The sequence below is a fragment of the Leucoraja erinacea genome, chromosome 24 (genome assembly GCF_028641065.1).
Source record: "Leucoraja erinacea ecotype New England chromosome 24, Leri_hhj_1, whole genome shotgun sequence".
Lineage (NCBI taxonomy): Eukaryota > Metazoa > Chordata > Chondrichthyes > Rajiformes > Rajidae > Leucoraja > Leucoraja erinaceus.
The window spans coordinates 8,296,408-8,316,221 of NC_073400.1; the positions used below are offsets into that span (position 1 = coordinate 8,296,408).

A 19,814-nucleotide genomic window follows, 5' to 3' on the forward strand; every position below is an offset into this window, starting at 1 on the left:
CTCTGCATAGTCGAAGGAGGTCATAGGAGGTGTTCTACTTCGTCGAGACACCATGACACTTTTTTAAACTCTTCTAAACTCGGAAATGAGGTCCCCGCAGTTTGACCGGCCCTTCACCTTGCTTTGTTCTATTCTGTTCTAGTGAATCATGACCAGCAAATTGCCCAAAAAACCTTTTTATTTGAAAACATGATTTACCTTTGAAGCCCCTCAGTGTGTTTTTTATGTTTCATTTACTTGTTTGAAATCATCCAAATACACTTTAATTTACATCTGTCAACGTTTGCAATAAAATGTGCTGTGGCCCATGGTTAAATCTTTGAGAAAATCAACATAAAGGTTTAAAATTTTTTTTAAACTAACTTGTGTCAAGCTTTTTATAACCTGAGGATATCTCCAAGTACTTTGCAGTCAATGAAACTATGTTGAATTGTAGCCACTGTTGTAACATTGTGGGAGTAGGTGCTTCCAACCCCTAGCAATGGACCCTCACCAAATCATTTATCACTACCTCTCATACTACTTATACCTGTCAGCATTCTAGAGCATCTGGATCAGGATGAAAAATCAAATACAAGAGGGCATAGCTTTAAGGTAAGAGAGGCAAGTATTTTTTATACAGTGGTGAATGCCTGGAACGTGCACCTGGGAGTGGTGGTTAAGGCAGATATGATAGTGGCATTTAAGAAACGTTGTATAGGCATATGGATATGCAGGGCATTCAGAAATATTGATTATGTGCTGGCACTGAGCAGGAGGGCACAGTGGTGTAGCGGTAGATTGCTTCCTTACAGCACTAGAGAATATAATTTGATACAACTTGATAAAATGTTCTTTCAAATGTTGATCATGATACATGGGATTTGGTGTTTGGTAGGTCTGGAAGAGGTCTTCTTCTTATCGAGTCCACACACAAGATTAGAAGTTGTTCAGCCAGAGCTGAACACGCTTCTCCGCATCTGCATACAATGGTGTTTGTTTTGTGCTTCTTGTGCGTGATGGTGGAAAGATTGGTGAAAACAGGGCCGCGACGTGAACGCTCTTTCCTTGATCCCTGGAAGAGGTTAAATAAATAGAAAGAGGATTCTATGGAGTAGTTTCAAAATTGGGATGATCAAGAGTCTCCATCGGTTCGCAAGGACAAGGGTACTGGGAACTTGCCTGAGCAAGATTTTGGTGTATGGTTTGAAATGATACAAGATGTTTGAAAGTGTCATAAACGCAAAATGTGCCTTGTTTTTTGCGTTTTTGTTGTTCTTCTGCTATCTTAATAGAAGTGAATGATGTGTTGAAATGACAGCACAGGGCATCGTATGTTTTAATTCATTAATTGTAATTTAACATGAGTTCAAATGGTGTGTACAATGCTGGAACCAATTCAATTAAGTGGCTTGTTCTTTGAAGTTGGAGGAAGCATTATTTTGTGGAGAAGCCTCTTTTTTTTAACCATTGCTCATGGTAGTGGATTTGAAGTTTGAGACATGGAAGTTATGTCCTGGAATTTTCTGAATTAAGCTTGAGGACATATATGTAGTTGGGCAACAGGATTAGCTTCATACTTTGGAAAGTACTTGAAGTATTTTAGACTGAAAGGTTGAAAGAACACTGGTGACATGGATGGCAACCAATCTACGCAATGTTATTTAGACATTTACACCTATTCCTTATTTAAGAATGACAGACTGGTTCTCAAGACTTTCACAAAATTATGTCATCAATGAAGTGTGCTGTGGAGATAGTGGAATCTCAAGATAGTTTATTGTCATGTGTCCCAGATAGGATAATGAAATTCTTGCTTTGCTTCAGCACAACGGAATATTTCCTTGCATGGGAGACTTGTAGCTTCAGCACAACAGAACATTTCCTTGCAGAGGAGACGTAGATTAGTTTAAATGTTATTTTAATAATTTCCTTGACAAAATTGTTTTTCTTGTAATTGTGAACGCTTTGTTGTTGTAACCCCCTCCCTCCCCATTTTACCATTCTCCCCACCATAGTACATGCCACAGACTAAAGAATTCCTCAAATGACATGTGCCTTTTGAAGGAAGCAAAAATGATTGAAAACATAAAATACCATCATTGACTCCAACGGCAAGAATTACAATTTTTTTTATGGAGAAAGAACTATTTTTCTAGCTGTGGCTTCAGGGTTTTTTCTTAATGGTCGATCAACACTGACAAATTCACACCATTCATTTTCTATGCTTTTTGGCAGAATGCTTAATCTAATGGGATTTTAATTTGCAGTGCAATTACATTTCAAATTGAGCTTCATGGTAATAATTAGATTGCATAAAAAAGATAATTTTGAAAATGTTGCAACTGGCTAATATTGAATACAGACCAAGTTTGATTTTTTTTTCTATTTATTTTCCATCTCATTGACTAAAGCCATGTGTGCCATATTTAAGACCAGTCCTCCTATGCTACTCTACAGCAACGTATTTAGTGGAGGGTGGAATAATCTCAAGACTGAGACTAGTGCCATCACCTTTGCAATGTTGCTCTTCAGGAGTTGTCATCTGGAATCTGCTGTATGTTCCTTGTTAATATCATCTTGTTCAGAAGTAAAAAGGAAAACTAGGAACTAGATATATGTATTAGTCATGCAACAAACATTCCAATGCACGAATTTGGCAGGATCCAGCAGCATCTGGGGGTGGTAATCACAACAGGAAATATAGAGTACTGTAGAGCAACATTAAGCAGAAACTAATTAATGCAATTTCTAACAAGTTATCCCACATGGGGGACAATATTTTCAAAAGCAGTTTGCTGATGCTTACCCTATTACAAAGTCCTGGAAGTACATATTGCAAGTAGTGAACTTCAGGTCAACAGAGATGCAATGGTGTCTGTCACCATTGCAGTAGTGCAGGTTCTCTGTTGACATGTGTGGGATTTAGATTGCAAGTGCTAGAAATACTAGCTACACTAAAATTTAAAAAATCAGTGTTAGCAGTGTAACTCCCACATGACAACCAACATTATTAGATTGAGGAAAGAAGCAAAATGATGCACTCTCAACATATCAGGCAGCATCTCTGGAGAACATGAATCGCTGGCGTTTCAGATTGGGACCCTCCTTTAGACCAGATAATACACTTAATGTCGCCAGACCATCCTGCATGTGATGAGGAGGCTGAATGATTTGCTGACAAGGAGAAGGAAGGAATGCAGTGACAATTATTGGATCAATTTTTTCCATATTTCTGCCTGTAAATTCCTGGTTGAATTGTTGATTGATTATCATTTTTAGATGTTGCCGAGCATGAAACAGCCTATTTTGCAAACACAGATTTTTTAAAAAAGGAGCATAAATCATAAGGTTGGGAAGGATTGCTGGGAGTTGGAGACAGCTAAATCCTTTGACCACCAAGCTATAGATAATTGCCAAAATGCGATTATGGAGAACTGTGGAAGTACTGGACATCAGGAGCCACATAGTGTAGAGTGTGAGGAGGCAAGATGTTTATATTAATTGTCATATAAGCATATGCTTCCATACCTTTTTAGGTATCATGTGTAGGCCAGTTCTGGATTTGAGGTGCAGGGCAGGTTCTACAATGCAGACATATCTGGGCATAATATGAAGGTAATGTAGATCCCAAACTAAATTGATGATATAACAGGTGAAGTCAATCCGCCAACATTGAGGGCAACTTGAGCGGACACGAAGGATGAAATGTACCTTCTCTTCAGTTGAGGTTAAGATATCTTGCAGATCTATTCAAGTAGGTTGATAATAACCTGTAGTTGGTTGAATTGGTAACAATATTAGTATGTAAATTCAATCAAATGTATAATGAATGTAAATCTGGATAGGTCATTTGCATAAATTATGACTTTAAGGTGCAGCAGTATGAATGTGAATCTACATCTTTAAGACCTGTGTATACTATACGTCATTGCTCTCAATCCATTGCACGCCAGAGCTCTCAGTTGAGAGATAACTTCCAGAAACGATGCATGTCAGTGACGTACAGGAATAGAAATTAGAAGCAGCAGTCGATCTCATGGCCCCCGAGGCATGCTCCAATTTTCAATAGCATTTGGTTTTGTAACCTCAACTAGCGTTTCCTTCGTAACTTTTTGCACCCATTCTTTTCAATTATCTCTCCAATTCTTTCGTTTAAAAAATTACACTTTGCTTCCACAGAAGCCCTTAAAATTAAAAAAAAATTGCCTTGCCTGTCATGAATGGGTGACCCCTCATTTTTAAACTAATTTTGGGATTTGAAATACTGCTTGTTAATGAGAAAAGTTGATGAAGAAAGCATGTAACATCATTTGTATGTTAAACTGCAAAGGGAATATATTGAAACTATTATTAGTGTCATTAACTTCATAATGTTGTGGGAAATTGCTCTGGTGATTTAGCCTTGTGTGTAAGCAAATAGTATTGGAGTCAATATGAAGTGTGAGGTTGGATCTGTTGTGATGAGGTGGATCTGTTGAATGATATACCAGATTAATGTTTGCATGAGGTGTAGCTTATACAACAGGAAATATATATTTTTTCCAATTTTAACTTGTATGTCTGGTGGTCAGCATTCCAACAAAAGTTATCATACTAGAGGAACTAAAACTAACTGTTGTTTCTCTGAAGTGAAGGAACTCGAAAGTAAACCCACTTTGAAGTAAACAGCTAGCACTTGGCCACGTAGCAGATATGCTGTTGTGGTTCAGCTGCAAAGGATGTGCCTATGTATTTATATCTGAAAAGAATAGTAAAACAAAAGTAAGAACAAGCCAATCAGCCCGACATGCCTGCTCTGCCTTTGATTAAATTTGTCCATGATCTTTTACCTCCTGCACCGCTTACCAGTTTCCGTGATTCACTTAATATCTGCGAATCTACATTTTGAATATACTCAACAACTGAATGTCTGCAGGATGCCTGAATAGAGAAGTCCAAAGATGCAGTTCAGTTTGGGTGAAATAATTTCTTCCCTACCCTGTGCTGACCACCTCTTCTTTTGGGATGATAGGTAGATAGGGTGATGCAGGGAACAATGTGCATCTACTCCGAGATTCCTCTGCTCTAGAACACTCCACAAGGTCTTCCAATTTCACTGTGAAGGTCCTGCCCTGGTTTGATGTGCCAAAATGCAATACCTCACACTTATCTGAATTAACCTCCTTAGCCATTCCTCAGCCCACCTGCCCAGCTCATCAAAAGTCCACTGTAATTCTTGATAACCGCCTTCACTGTCTACAATGCCGCCATTAATGGTGTCATCGGCCTACTTAAGAATCGTGTCTGCACCTTCTCATCCAAATCATTGTTTATAGATGACAAACAGCAATAGGCCTTGCACTGATCCCTGAGATACACTGCAAGTCACAGGCCTCCAGCCTGAATAAACAACTTTCCCACCTCTCCTTTCCAGTTTTCTCCCTCCTACTCCAATCAGTCTGAAGAAGGGAACAGACACGAGACATCTCCTATCCATTCTTTCCACAGGTGCTACGTAACCATATGAGTAACTAACATTTTGTTTTGTTCATAAAAAATGCTTTGTGTTACACAGCACCAAGTAAATGCCCATGCTGTTAATATTCAGTTTTGAACTGATGTAAGAAATAGCAGGGTTGAGGTTGGCCACTTGTTCCTCTCAAACATTCTCGTAGTCAGGCAGCATGGAAGCAGGCCTTTTAGCCAATCATCCATGCCAACCATCAAGCATCCAAAGTGGAATTCTTTGCCACAGAAGGCTATGGAGGCCAAATCAATGGATATATTTAAGGCAGAGATAGATAGATTCTTGATTAGTATGGGTGTCTGAGGTTATGGGGAGAAGGCAGGAGAATGGGGTTAGAAGGGAGAGATAGATCAGCCCTGATTGAATGTCAGAGTAGACTTGATGGGCCGAATGGCCTAATTCTGCTCCTATCACTTATGATCATCCATTTACACTGATCCCATTTTATTTTCTCCCTAGATTTTAACTGTTGATGTCAGATAGGATCTCTCCCTACCAAAGTCACACTGACCTCCTGAAATTTTACGTCTATATTAATCCTGTCCCTCAGAACTTATTCCAGTAACTTCACTACCACTGATAAAATTGCCTTTCTTTCTAAACTTGAGCCCAGTCTACTTTCTCTTCTCAGCAGCCCACCAGTTGGTCATCTCAGGTTTTCCACATTATCTTCTATATTTTATGTCCACGCCTATTCGCGCAAACCGTTTGCTTTCTCCATAAGCCTCTATTTTCTCCTCTGCAGCCCACCCTCCCAGGAAGTTTTATATCAATAAATTTGCTGAAGGAGACCAATTGGATATATCAGAACCAAATCATTAGTCTAGGTTGTGAAATGTTTGTACCCCAGCACCAATTTCTGTCGCACCCTTTTTAGCACGACCTTTCAAACAAACATCGACGACTGTTTACTGCCCTTTAATTACAACGTTTTTCCCCATTGCCATGACATATAATTTGTTTAATATTCCATTGGCACCAAATTGAGAGGAATCTGAAAGTTCAAATGTACCACATCAAATCATCCTCTTATGCTCTGCTTGTTTCAACTTGGGGGTTGTGGAGAATAAAATAACATTTGTCAAACACTATTTCTATTTAATGAATCAACGTCCACTCTAATTCTAATATTTTTAAGAGAGTATCTTGATTATAATTATCAATTCATTCATTAATCGTCAATTGCAGCATTTTTATTCGCGATTGTTAGGCTAACCAGTCTAAACTTCCTTTCTCAAATGGTGAGGCTATCTATGGTATATTGTGCACCATGCATTGTAGAATCTATAGAATTGTAGCAGATGACCAATGGTACACACCTATCACCATTGTCACCTGCATCAAAACTGTAGGATGCAGGTAATAAGATCCTGGGAATTTCATCTTTCAAACTTGTTTAATTTCTCCATCAGGTTTTTTTTTTCTTTTTTTCTTGAGCTGCTCTCATTATAAACCTGTAGTTTAGTAGAATTGTTTCTAGGAAGCATTCTTGGTCTGCTGGGACAATCAAAGCTATTTAGAGCAGTTTTGGGCTCCATATCTGAGGAAGGATGTGCTGGCATTGGAGAGGGGCCAGAGGAGGTTTACGAGAATGATCACAGGAATGATTGGGTTAACATATGATGAGTGTTTGACTGCACTGGACCTGTACTTGCTGGTTGAGAAGGATGAAGGGTGACCTCATTGAAACTTACCGAATAGTGACAGGCCAATACACAGTGGATGTGGAGAGGATGTTTCCCCTAGTGGGAGAGTCTAGGCCCAGAGTTCCACATCCTCAGAATAAAAGGACATACCTTTGGGAAGGAGATGAGGAGGAATTTATTTATACAGAGGGTGGTGAATCAGTGCAATTGATTGCCACAGAAGGCTGTGGAGGCCAAGTCAGTGGATATTTTTAAGGTCGAATGGCCTAATCCTGCTCCTATAACTTATGAACTAATGAATACCCTCTTCTCCCAGCCAGAGCAGGAATAGAATTCCCCTTGACTTCAGCTTCCATCCCACCACCTCTGCATTCAATGAATCATCCTTAGCAATTTCCACTACTTTTAAAGAGACTCCACTACTGTAGTTTTCTCTCCTCTCACTTTCAGCATTCTGAAGGAACTGTTCTCGTCCACTCTTCCTCCTTCATCAAATGCTGCACAGCACTCTCCCTTCCAACTGCAGGTGGTGCAATACCTGTACTTTCATCTCATTTCTTCCCACTGCCTAGGAATCCAAACAGTTCTTCGGATAACAACAATTCACTCGTATTTCTTCCCATCTAGAATATTCAGTACTTGCAATCTGGTGTCCCCAACGTGGGAGAAACAGGTGACCACTGCAGCTGCCTGGTTGTCTCACGTCCATTGTATTCCCTTTCTGATTTGTCTTTGCACTTCATTATTAAAACAAGACCAAAGGTAAGCTAGAAGAATAGCCCTCCATCTGGGCATGTTATCTCTTTCAAGAGAGAGTTAGATCTCACTCTTAGGGTTAAAGGAATCAAGGGATATGGGAAAAAGCAGGAACGGGGTACTAATTTTAGATGATCAACCATGATCATATTGAATGGCCAACTCCTGCAACAATTTTTCTATGTTTCTACACCCTATGTTATCCAATCATGAATTTAATATTTTTTGATGCACCTTTGCAACTGTTTCAAAGTTGGGTAGTTCTGCCATGAGGTTATTAATCTGTAATGTTATGCCATCTCTTTGTCCAACATTTCCTTTTGTGTTCAGATATGAGTAACAGCTTTTATTTATATTTCACTAACTTTATCTTAGTATTTTTGGTTGCTTTTAGTTTTGTTCTTATTTTTGAGGGAAAACAGACTACGAACTGTCGTTTTTGTGAAGACATTGGACATTTTTGTTGTGGAGCATTTGGAGTTGTGAATGGGTTTTTCTGGCAGGAATTATGCCCAAGACATTGACAAATGCTGAAGGTGGAACACATTAAAATACTTCTTCAAAAATAACTCTCCTTCCATTTTGCCCCTTAACACTTCATACTTCAGTCCTATTTGAAGTGAATGGAGTCTTGCACCCTGCACTATTGCTGATCTGATATACAATTCAGGAGTGAATTTTTTTCCCTCTCTTTTCCCCCGGCCCATCCCCTTCATACACAATGCTGCAAAAATAGCAGGATATGGAGTCTGGCATGGGAACGACTGATAAATTTGATCTCTGTATTTTCAGATTCTGAACTTCTGTATTTAAAAGTACCCCACATGCAAGTCTGAATTTACAGTAATCTGTGACTGAAAATTTGTGGTTAGGATCAGAACTGTTTGTAACAGCCTGTAAGATTTGAATTACATAAAACAGATTTATGTTGCATCGTGTTTAATGGCAATCGACATTCCAGTTATTTATGGGGGAGGTGTTAAAGGAAAATCACACTGGAAATTGCAAAAGGAGCAGCAGAATAAAATGTGCCCATATTGAATGAACCTGTTCGAATTTTGAAGCCTGTGTTTTAAATTACACCACATGAAAGTAATTGATTTTTATTACATAGAGATCTGTGTTGAAGCTTAACCCTCTTTGTTTAAAAGTTGACAAGTTTAGGCCCTATCATGTGATAATTTGTTGTTTGTAATTGCAATAGTATCATGCAGTGATGGATTCTGACGGTTTAAATGCAGGCTCTGTTGTAAAGAAGTGACACTTGTAATTGTAGCAAAGGCACTTGGCAATGTAGTTTGTAACGCAGGCTATTATTTGTTTGTCAAATAATTGCTCGAGACCTGGAGTCATAAGCATGCAAATGGGTCCTTCGCTCTGACTTATCTATGCCGACTGAGATGGCTATCAACCCTAACCTGTTTTCGTGCATCTGACCAATATCTCTCTATTCCTTTTCTTTCCACATACCCGTCCAAATGCTTTTAAAACCCTGTGATTGTACTTTACTCCACCACTTCCTTTGGCAGCTTGTTTCATCTATCCGCCACTACTTACCTTAAATCTTAGTCCTTTAGTTTTAGACTCTCCAACCGTTGGAAAAAGACTACCTCAACAATGCCCCTCAATGAAACTCTTAACGTCGCCTTTCAGCGTATTGTGCTCCACTGAGAATAATCACAGCCAATTCAATATCTCCTTGCAATTAAAACCCTTCATTCCAGATAACATACTGGTGAATCTATTCTGCACTTTCTTCTGCACTGTTAGAATATCAGAAGTGACCAGAACTGAGCATAATATTCCAAGTGTGTCCTAACCAATGCTTTGTACAGTTGCAACATAATACCCCAAGTCTTTACTCAATACTCTGCCTATGACATAGGCACCAACGTCAGGCGTTTATTCATAGACTACAGCTTTGCTTTCAACACCATTATCCCATCCAAGCTTATCTCCACTCATGGAACTTGGAGTCAGCAGTAAGCTCTTCTACTGGATCCTTGATTTTCTGACCAACAGACCATAATCTGTGAGGACAGGTGGCAAATTATCCTTTACAATGATCCAGAACACTAATGCCCTGCAAAGATTTGTTCTCAACCCCCTTCTTTACTCCTTATATAACCATAACTGTGCAGCCAAATACCAACTCAATTTACAGATTCACAGACGACACCACCGAACAATGAATCTAATGTGTTACTTTACTCCTGCCAAAGCGCTGGTCCTTTATAATCACTTTTGTGTATTGTTGAAGTTAAATTTTAAGTCTTGCTCTTGATTTCAGTCGGTGCGTGCCCCAACTGCAAATTGAGTCGCTTAACAATGACTTTAACTCTAAATGGTGGATAAGAATTTTATATTATGGCTTTGACAATACAGTGATAATTTCTGTATTCAATTGTAAAATTATTGCCACTGCTGGAGAAACTGGTTTGCTTTGAATTGCAGTCACTTAAAAATGTTACTTGCATTGGGAATATTTTAATTTACCTGGGAAAGGTTGATGCTTATTGTATATTTGGGCAATTTTATTGATAGTTTTTTTCTCCAGAGTAATTGTTAAGTGTTTGGCTTTGTTCCGTATTTTAAAAAGCGAAATGATGTCAAGTTGAATATTTTCTTGTAAGTGTGTTAAACAATGTTCAAACCCCATAATACAAATTGCATTAGTTGGACAAATTAAAAAAACTCTATACAAGATCCTTGCCACATGTAATAAAAGTGGAGCAACCATGCAGGAATGGAAGTTTAACTGAGAATTACCAGTTTAATCGGAAAAAAGTGAGTTCTGCATTTTTGTCTCCAATTTCAGATGAGCTGCCAAATCTGTCTTGGTTTTTGCAGCGCTATCCTATGATCAAACAAATGGTTGGCTGCTTGTTCATTGAGAAAAGTAACAAGTCGAATCTGAATGACCCATATCATTTGTCTGCTTAATGTCTGCATTCTAATATGTAAGTGGTATACACCTAGATGGCTGGTTCTTGTCAGTGGAGAACAAAGTAATAAGATCAGATTTCTCTTTTTCCCTTTCTAGCTCAGGAGTTGTAATGTCGACTATTAATGCGATCTCCAAACCTAAGACTTCGTCAGCCTCGTCTGTCCTTGTATTGTAACCCAACTCTCTAGGAATCAATGAGATGAGCCTGCTTCTACAGCAAGGGCTAAGAGATTAAAACTGCGCACAATGCTCTGGCAATACTTTGGCACAGAGGATAGATTTACTGCCTTATTACGCCAGAGACCCGGGTTCAATCGTGACTACGGGTGCTGTCTGAATGGAGTTTGTACGTTCTCCCCAAGACCGTGTGGGTTTCCCCCGGGTGCCCCGGTTTCCTCCCACACCAAAGAAGTACAGATTTGTAGGTTTCAAGGGTAAGATCAGTTTATTGTCACATGTACCAATTAGGTACAGTGAAATTTGAGTTGCCATACAGCCATACTAAGTGAAAAGCAACAAAACACACAACCACATAAATGTTAACATAAACATCCATCACAGTGGATTCCGCATTCCTCACTGTGATGGAAGGCAATAAAGTTCAATCTACTTCCTCTTTGTTCTCCTGGATCAGGGCAGTCAAACCATCCGCAGTCTGGGCGATCAAAGCCCCCCAACCAATGATCGTGGTGATCGAAACTCCCGTGTCGGGGAGGTTGAAACACTCTCTGCGGCATGGAGATCCCGAGTCAGCCTCTTCTTACCAGGGAGCGCGGGCTCCACGATGTTATTCGCAGGCCCCGCTGTTGGAGCTTCGATCCTCGGCAAAGGGATCGCAAGTTTCGCGATCTTAAAGTCCCTCAGACTCTCGGGGCTTAGAGCGTCTGTCGGTCTCCAGGAAAGGCCGCCAACTCCACGATGTTAGGCCGTAGTGGGGACGGAGATACGATACGGAACAAAAACGCATCTCCGTCAAGGTAAGAGATTGGGAAAAAAAGTTTCCCCTAGTGTGTAGGATAGTGCTAGTGTACGGGGATCACGAGTCAGTGTGGACTCGGTGGGCTGAAGGGACTGTTTCTGCACGGTAATTCTCAACTACACTAAAAACAAACTCCTGGAGGGACTCCGCATGCCAGGCAGCATTCGTGGACGCAAAAGATAGTTGATATTTTGGGTCGAGACCCTGCATCAGGACTGAGAGCATAAAATGGTGATAGCTAGTAGGGAGGTGAGGGAAAGGGGCCAGGCAGGAGTTAGCAAGTGTTAAGAGGGATAGGTGGGCAGATGGTGCCTGTGGGCGAGGGAGGGGGTGAGATAGCAACGGAGGCTGGGGCAAGGGACAACAAAGGGCTGCATATTGAGAAGAAGGGGAGCTGATGAGTGAAGCCAGGTTAGGGGGGGAATCTGGGCAGATGGGACTGTCAGAGGATGGGGTGGTGGACTGAATGGGTGGTGTGTGAAAGGGTAGGGGAATGACAATGGGGTAACGGGGCACTTTGGGGTGGTGTATAGAAAGAAGGGTTTATGTGAAAGGAGGTGTGTGGTGCGTCAAAGGCCCAACATAATTCGGGCAAACTATCCTTTCTCCTGTCTTCAAATAGTCTTCAAAATGGCCTCCACACCATTTGTTCGGCTGTACATTTACTTACAATGACTAGTGTGTAAGTCACTTCAAGTCTCTTCACACCAACACTTCCCAGTCTAACGCTGTTTAAACAGTACGTTGTCTTTCTGTTTTTCCAACCAAAGCGGATAACTTTTATCCACATTGTGCTATGTTTTTGCCTATTCACCTATATTTAAATTACCTTGAAATTACCTTGAAGCCTCTCTACATATTCCTTACATTTCACAATCCCATCTAATTTGGAGGCAACAGCAGGTTTTGAAATAATACCTGGTTCCCTCATCCACATTATTATTTTTCTGAATAGCTGACCCAGACACATTCTCTTAGTTACTGCTTGACACCACCCCTCCCCCATTAAAGAACCGCTTATTCCTGTTGTTTTCTTTCTCTCAAGCAATTTTCAATCTGAGCCAATCCCTCCAATGCTGCTTTCATTAATCTGCTTTTATGTTGGGCTTTCTAAAAATCTAAGTATACCATATACTCGTTTTCACTTAGCTATTCTATTAGTTACATCCTCAGTAGGTTTGTCAAACACAAACTCCCTTCCAGAAATCTATGTTGACTTTTTCTAATTCTGTTGATAATTGGGCATTTTATTCCTCCATTGCCTCATCATCCTACCTTATGAAGCTTCCCATTCCTTCATAGCTAACTTCATGGCTAACTTACCTTTCATGGCTATCTCATCCATCATGGCTAACTCTACCAGGCAGTCACCGTGGCGCAGCGGTAGAGTTGCTGCCTTACAATGAATGCAGTGCCGGAGACCCGGGTTCGATCCCGACTATGGGTGCTGACTGTATGGAGTTTGTACGTTCTCCCCGTTACCTGCGTGGGTTTTCTTTGAGATCCTCTGTTTCCTCCCACACTCCAAAGACGTACAGGTTTGCAGGTTAATTGGCTTGGTGTAAATGTAAAAATTGTCCCTAATGGGTGTAGGATAGTGTTAATGTGTGGGGATCGCTGGTTGACGCAGACCCAGTGCCTGAGCCTGTTTCCGCGCTGTTTCTCTAAACTAAACTAAATTCCTCATACCGTATTATTTTGCATTTATGCCTTTTGATTTAGCTCCTCTAGTTTTTGTTTGAACTGTACCTTTATCATCATGAAGAACTCTTATGTTATAGTCAAAGTGATGGAGTAAATCAACAGGTCAGGCGGCATCTCGAGAGACTATGCATGAGCAATGTTTCTGTCAGGATTCTTCCTTGGATTGATTGTGGTGTGGGGGAGGGGGAGAGCACATCTGCAGCTCCTTGTGTCATGAAAATGATTACTAATCCTTTCTCACATCAAAATATCCAGTGTAGAATAGCGTCAACTCATCGGCTGTTTGACATTTTTATCCAAAACGCCAACTTGTACATGCTTGAAGAATTGTTACTCCACATTATTGCTGACTATTTGGTTTGACCAGTCCTTATGTAGATTGATTTCGGACCATGATTTCTGTTGTACCCTTCCTATATGCATCTTTAATTTCCAGTAAGGCTGTCAAACCTACAAACTCTACTGATTATCTAAGCAGCATTGAGGATTGTCCTTAATAATAACAGTCAACTGTCATCTTACGACATGGCTATCATGCTTATGTTGCATTATGGACATTTAATTGAGTATTTAATTGGATGATATAACTATAATATATATATTTTCTGACTTACTAGCAATAACCAACTTATTGTACAGTATAACCCTAGTACTTCCCTGGAAATCCAATGGTTTGAGTAGCTTAGATAGACACAAAAATCTGGAGTAACCCAGCGGGACAGACAGCATCTCTGGTGGGAAGGAATGGGTGACATTTCAGATCAAGACCCTTCTTCAGACTTCATATTTGAGTAGCATCATTTGTTCCATTATGAAATGGCTCAATTAAATCTCAGATAACAGTGTAAAATTAGGCCAATCGGCCCATCAAGCCTACTCCGGCTTTCAATCATGGCTGATCTATTTCGCTCCTAACCCCATTCTCCTGCCTTCTACCCATAACCTCTGACACCTGTACTAATAACAAAAATCTATCTATCTCTGCCTTAAAAACATCCATTGACTCATACTCTACAGCCTTCTATGGCAAAGTCACAGATTTACCACCCTCAGACTAAAAAATTTCCCCTCACCTCTTTCCTAAAAGATCGTCCTTTAATTCCAATGCTATGACCTTTAGTCCTAGACTCACCCAATAGTGGAAACATCCTCTCCACATCCACACTATCCAAGCCTTTCATTATTCTGTACGTTTCATTCTTCTAAACTCCAACGAGTACAGGCCCAGTGCCGACAAACGCTCATCATAATTAACCTACTCATTCTTGGGATCATTCTTGTAAACCTCCTCTGGACCCTCTTCAGAGCCAGCACATCCTTCCTCAGATATGGTGCCCATAATTGCTCACAATATTCCAAATGAGGCCTCACCATCGCTTTATAGAGCCTCAGCATTACATCCCTGTTTTTGTATACAAGCTCTCTTGAAATAAATGCTAGCATTGAGTTTGCTTTCTGTACTACTGATTCGACTTGCAGATTAACTTTTTGGGAATCCTGCACCAGCACTCCCAAGTCCTTTTGCTCCTCCGATTTCTGGATTCTCTCCCCATTCAGAAAATAGTCTGCATCTTTATTCCCACTATCAAAATGCAAGACTACACGCTTTGCTACACTATATTGCATCTGCCACTTCTCTGCCCACTCTCCCAACCAAGTCCTTCTGCAGAGTCCCTGCTTTCTCAACACTACCTGCCCCTCCACCTATTTTCGTATCATCCGCAAACTTTGCCACAAAGCCTTCAATGTCCTCATCCAAATCATTAACATACAAACGTGAAGAGTAGCGTTCCAGCACTAAACCTTGCAGAACTCCACTAGTCACAGGCAACCAACCCGAAAAAGCCTCCTTTATTGCCATTCTTTGTCTTCTGCCATCCAGGCAACCTGCTAACCATTCTAGCATTTGCCCATTGATACCATGGGCTCTCATCTTCCTAAACAGCCTGGCACCTTATCAAAGGCTTTCTGAAAATGTAAGTAAACAACATCTACTGCCTCTCCTTTGTCCTGCTATTTACTTCAACGAATTCCAGCAAATTTGTCGAGCAAGACCTCTCCTTTACAAAGCCATGCTGACTTTGGCCTATTTTATCGTGAACTTCTAAGGACTCTAAAATCTTACCAACCACCAAAGTCAGACTAACCGGCCTACAATTCCCACTATTCTGCTTTGCTCCCTTTTTGTGCAGCTCGGTAATATTGGCAAGTTTGCAATCATCTGGGACCACTCTTGACTCTAGTGATTCCTAAAATATCTCTTATTAATGCCTCCACAATCTCTAAAGTCACCTCTTTCAGAACCCTAAGGAGCAGTCTATCCGGCCCAGGTGACTTATCCACCTTCAGCCCTTTCAGCTTCCCAAGCACCTTCTCCCTGGTAAAAGCCACTCTACTAACATCCACCCCCTGATTCTCTTGAATTTCAGACATGTTGCTGGTGTCTTCCACTGTGAAGACTGATGCAAAAATGTTATTCAACGACTCTGCCATTTCTTTATTCCCCATTATCACTACTCCTGCATCATTCTCCAGTGGTCCAATGTCTACTCTTGCCACTTTCTTGCTCTTTATATAACTAAAGAAACTCTTCCTATCATCTTTTATATTATTGGTGACCAAGTATGTCCAAGTATGATTTAAATCGGGATGCATTACACCCCGCTTTTGGTATTTCCTTTTGGACACAGTGAATGAGATTCATAACATCAACAAAAACAACTATCACCGTAATATTGTATATCATTTAATTCTAGAATCCTGTATATAATCAATATGTTAAACGATTAATAAAAATGCTTACTGAAACTGCAGGCATGCTTACAATTTCAAACAGTTGATCTTTTGGAATTTGGTCCCAAACTAGGAAGCACCAGCCTGTGACTTGTCATATAATGGCAGTCCTTAAAGGGGCGATTGCAATCATTATTACAAAGCATTTTGGAGGCAAATGGTAATTTGCAAATCCTGAGGGTTTTTATGGCAGCTGATGACGGATTGATAAATAACTGTACATTGGATGTGCATTCTCCATCTGTCGTGATTGACAGGTTCACTGAGGACATAAGATCACAGGACAGGGGTGCATTTGGGCCATTGAGTCTGCTCCACCATTCAATCATGGAAAATCTATTTTTCCTCACAACCCCATTCTCCTGCTTTCAATCCTCTTTAAAAATACCCAAATGACTTGGCCTCCAAGGTGGCAATGCTTAATATTGTTCCACACATTACTCCATAATACAATACAATACCGTTTATTGTCATTTGAACCTCAATGAAGTTCAAACGGAATTTGGTTTCTGCAGTCATACAACAAGAAAAAAAACCAAGACACAATTAATTGTATCTCTTGTTTTATTTTCCTCTTTGTATGACTGCTGAAACCAAATTTCATTTGAACTTCATTTGAGGTTCAAATGGCAATAAATGGTATTGTATAATAATTACTCCACAGATTCACCACCCTCTAGCTAAGAAATTCGACCTCAACTCCATTCTGAAGGTTTTATTCTTGCGTCATGTTCACCAAGTTGCAATTGAATTTGACTAAACAAGCCTTTGTTGCCTCTTTAGTGAAATATGTGATTGGCAAATCTTCACTAAGGCCAAATAATATTGTTTGTAAAAACCTGTGGCAGGGTTGAAGGTACATCAGATATATATTGTTCTGAATGAATTAATATTTTTCATGACTGTCCTCTTAGAGTATCAGGATCCCATGTGAAATGGTGCAAAAACAAAAGTGCTGAATCAAAAATACATGAATGTGTTTGAACATTTTTGGTTTGTTTAGTATATTTAGATTGTTTTGTCCATCTGTTAAGCAAAATAATAATGGTGATGTCTTGAAGATATGGTTTAGCTTTCTGAGTAGCTGCACGTGCTGCCTGATCGCCTTAAGTATGCTGAATAGAACAAAAGTACTCTTTCAAGATCACTAACAAGGTTAAACCTGAAAATGTAACTGTGTAGGTCATATACAATAGCTTTCAGTAGGATTTCAAGTAATTGAGAAATAATTGGTGCATTGAAGTAGGGACTTCATATTTGCCTACTTCCAAATCCACTGTCACTGAATCTGGAGGTATGCGTTTCCACTTTTCTGTGAGGGGAGAAGAGGGAGTGACCAGGGTGAGACTGGTCCTTGATTGTGCTGGTGGCTTTACTGAGGCAGCGTGAGGTGTAAATGGAGTCAATGGAAGGAAGGTTGGTTTGTGTGATGATCTGGCCTGCGTCCACAATTCTCTGAAATTTCTCGCAGTCATGGATGGATCTGTCCCCAAACCCGATAAAATGCTTTCTATGTACATCTGTAGTGGTTAGCGCGAGTTGTTGGGGACATGCCAAACTTCCTCAGCCTTTTAAGGAAGTAGAAGCGTTGGTGTGCTTTCTTTGCCATTGCTTCAATATGGGTGGTCCAGGCCAAGTTGCTGGTGCTATTTACTTGCAGGAATTTGAAGCTTTTAACCATCTCTACATCAGTGCTGTAAATGTATGGGTAAGTGATCCACTTCGATTTCTGAAGCCGATCAATCTCTGTCATGCAGACATAAAGAGAGGTTGTTGCCTTGACACCAGGTCACGAACTTATCAATTTATTTTCTGTTCTCTGTCTTCTTATTATTTAACATCCGGCCCACCACGGTAGTGTTGTCACACATTTGTAAATTGAATTAGATTTGTATAGGAAGGAACTACAGATGCTGGTTTACACCGAAGATAGACACAAACGCTGAAGTAACTCAGCAGGACAGGCAGCATCTCTGCAGAGAAGGAATGGGTGACGTTGCTGGTCGAGACCCTTCCTCAGACTGAAAGTCAGTAGAGAGGAAGTCTAGAGATATAGAAGGGTAAGGTGTGAAAACAACAGAGCAGGAGGAATCACAGAGGGAGCAGAGAGAGGGTGTTGCAGAACTCTTGTCGGAGAGAAGAGGACGATTTGTACTTTGCTGTACAGTCGTGGGTGCATCAGGAGTAAAGGATGCATTTGCAGCCTCCTTGCCTAACCCATCCTTGTTTATCACTGTGTGCCCTATTTCCCATAAAAGAAGAAACGCAACAACACGCAGCACAGTGGTGGATTTTGTTTTTGCTGCAGTAGTGGGTTTGTTTAAATTGCTTTGAAAACTGAAGTCTTAAGTAACAGACCAGAATAGTTTAAGAAAGAGCTGCAGATGCGGGAAAAATCGAAGGTAGACAAAAATGCTGGAGGAACTTAACGGTGAGGCAGCATCTGTGGAGAGAAGGAATAGGCGACCAAAACCCTTCTGCAGACTGCGGGGGGGGGGGGGGAGACCGAAGGGGCTTGTGGGAGGGCGGGGAAGGGGGGGGGGAAGAAGGGAAAAAGCAAGGGCTATCTGAAATTAAAGAAGTCAATGTTCATACTGCTGGGGGTGTAAACTACCTAAGCGAAATAGTTGGTTGCTTATGTAATTTAAATGATGTACATTATTAATTAACCAAATTATTTTTTCAGATTTACAAAGAATCTCTCGCCGGACAAAATTAATCTCAGTACACTTAAAGGAGAAGGCCAACTGACAAATCTGGAGCTTGATGAGGAAGTGCTGCAAAATGTGCTGGATCTTCCCACATGGCTGGCTATCACCAGAGTATACTGTAACAAGGCAGCTATCAGGGTATGTCTTCACCTGTATGGCTTTGTGTTTGTCATGAAACAACAAGTTGTGTTAGGAAGCATAGGAAGCATTTACAAGACTTTTCTTTAGTGGAGGAAATTATTTATTTTATTTAAAATATATTTATCAATTTCATTGTACTTCATAAAAACAAAATGTAATCATTTAAACATAATCAAACACCAATTAATTATTCATATCTACAGACTTAAAATTGGCTGGACCTTTGTAGTCTGTTTGCCAATCGCTATTGTGAATTACAGCCAAGTTGCCTGCTGTAAAATGATCTTTACAACTAAATGGAGAATTGATTATAGGTTCTCATTGGTACGGAAGGATTTTGCCTTATGCTACAATTATTTACAGGCTACTCAGAATGGAAATATTTCTGGGGAATTTTGTATTGCAAAATGTACAATTGTAAAAGCAAAAGGACACATTATAATATGTATAAATGACATTAAAATGTAATTTTATTGAACCTTAAGGATTTGAAAGCTCGTGTAGGTGGACTAAAAAATGCTTGTCCTTTAACAAGTTATCCCTTAATGATGTTAATGTGGAAAATGCTATCTTTTTTTTGACGCATTCTTCCTAAATAATATTAACATTAAAGAATGTATAAGCATCGATCAAGGGGATAAATGTTGAT

General features: G+C 40.1%; 1 protein-coding gene across 2 annotated transcripts in view; it reads left to right on the forward strand.

Annotated features, from left to right (window-relative positions):
* bltp3a (bridge-like lipid transfer protein family member 3A) overlaps window positions 1–19,814 on the forward strand; it is a 110,558-nt gene that overhangs the window by 10,119 nt on the left and 80,625 nt on the right. For both annotated transcript variants that reach the window (XM_055654472.1, XM_055654471.1), the window contains exon 2: window positions 19,000–19,162. In XM_055654472.1, coding sequence (XP_055510447.1) covers window positions 19,000–19,162 — 163 coding nt within the window. The remainder of the gene's footprint in view (window positions 1–18,999; window positions 19,163–19,814) is intronic.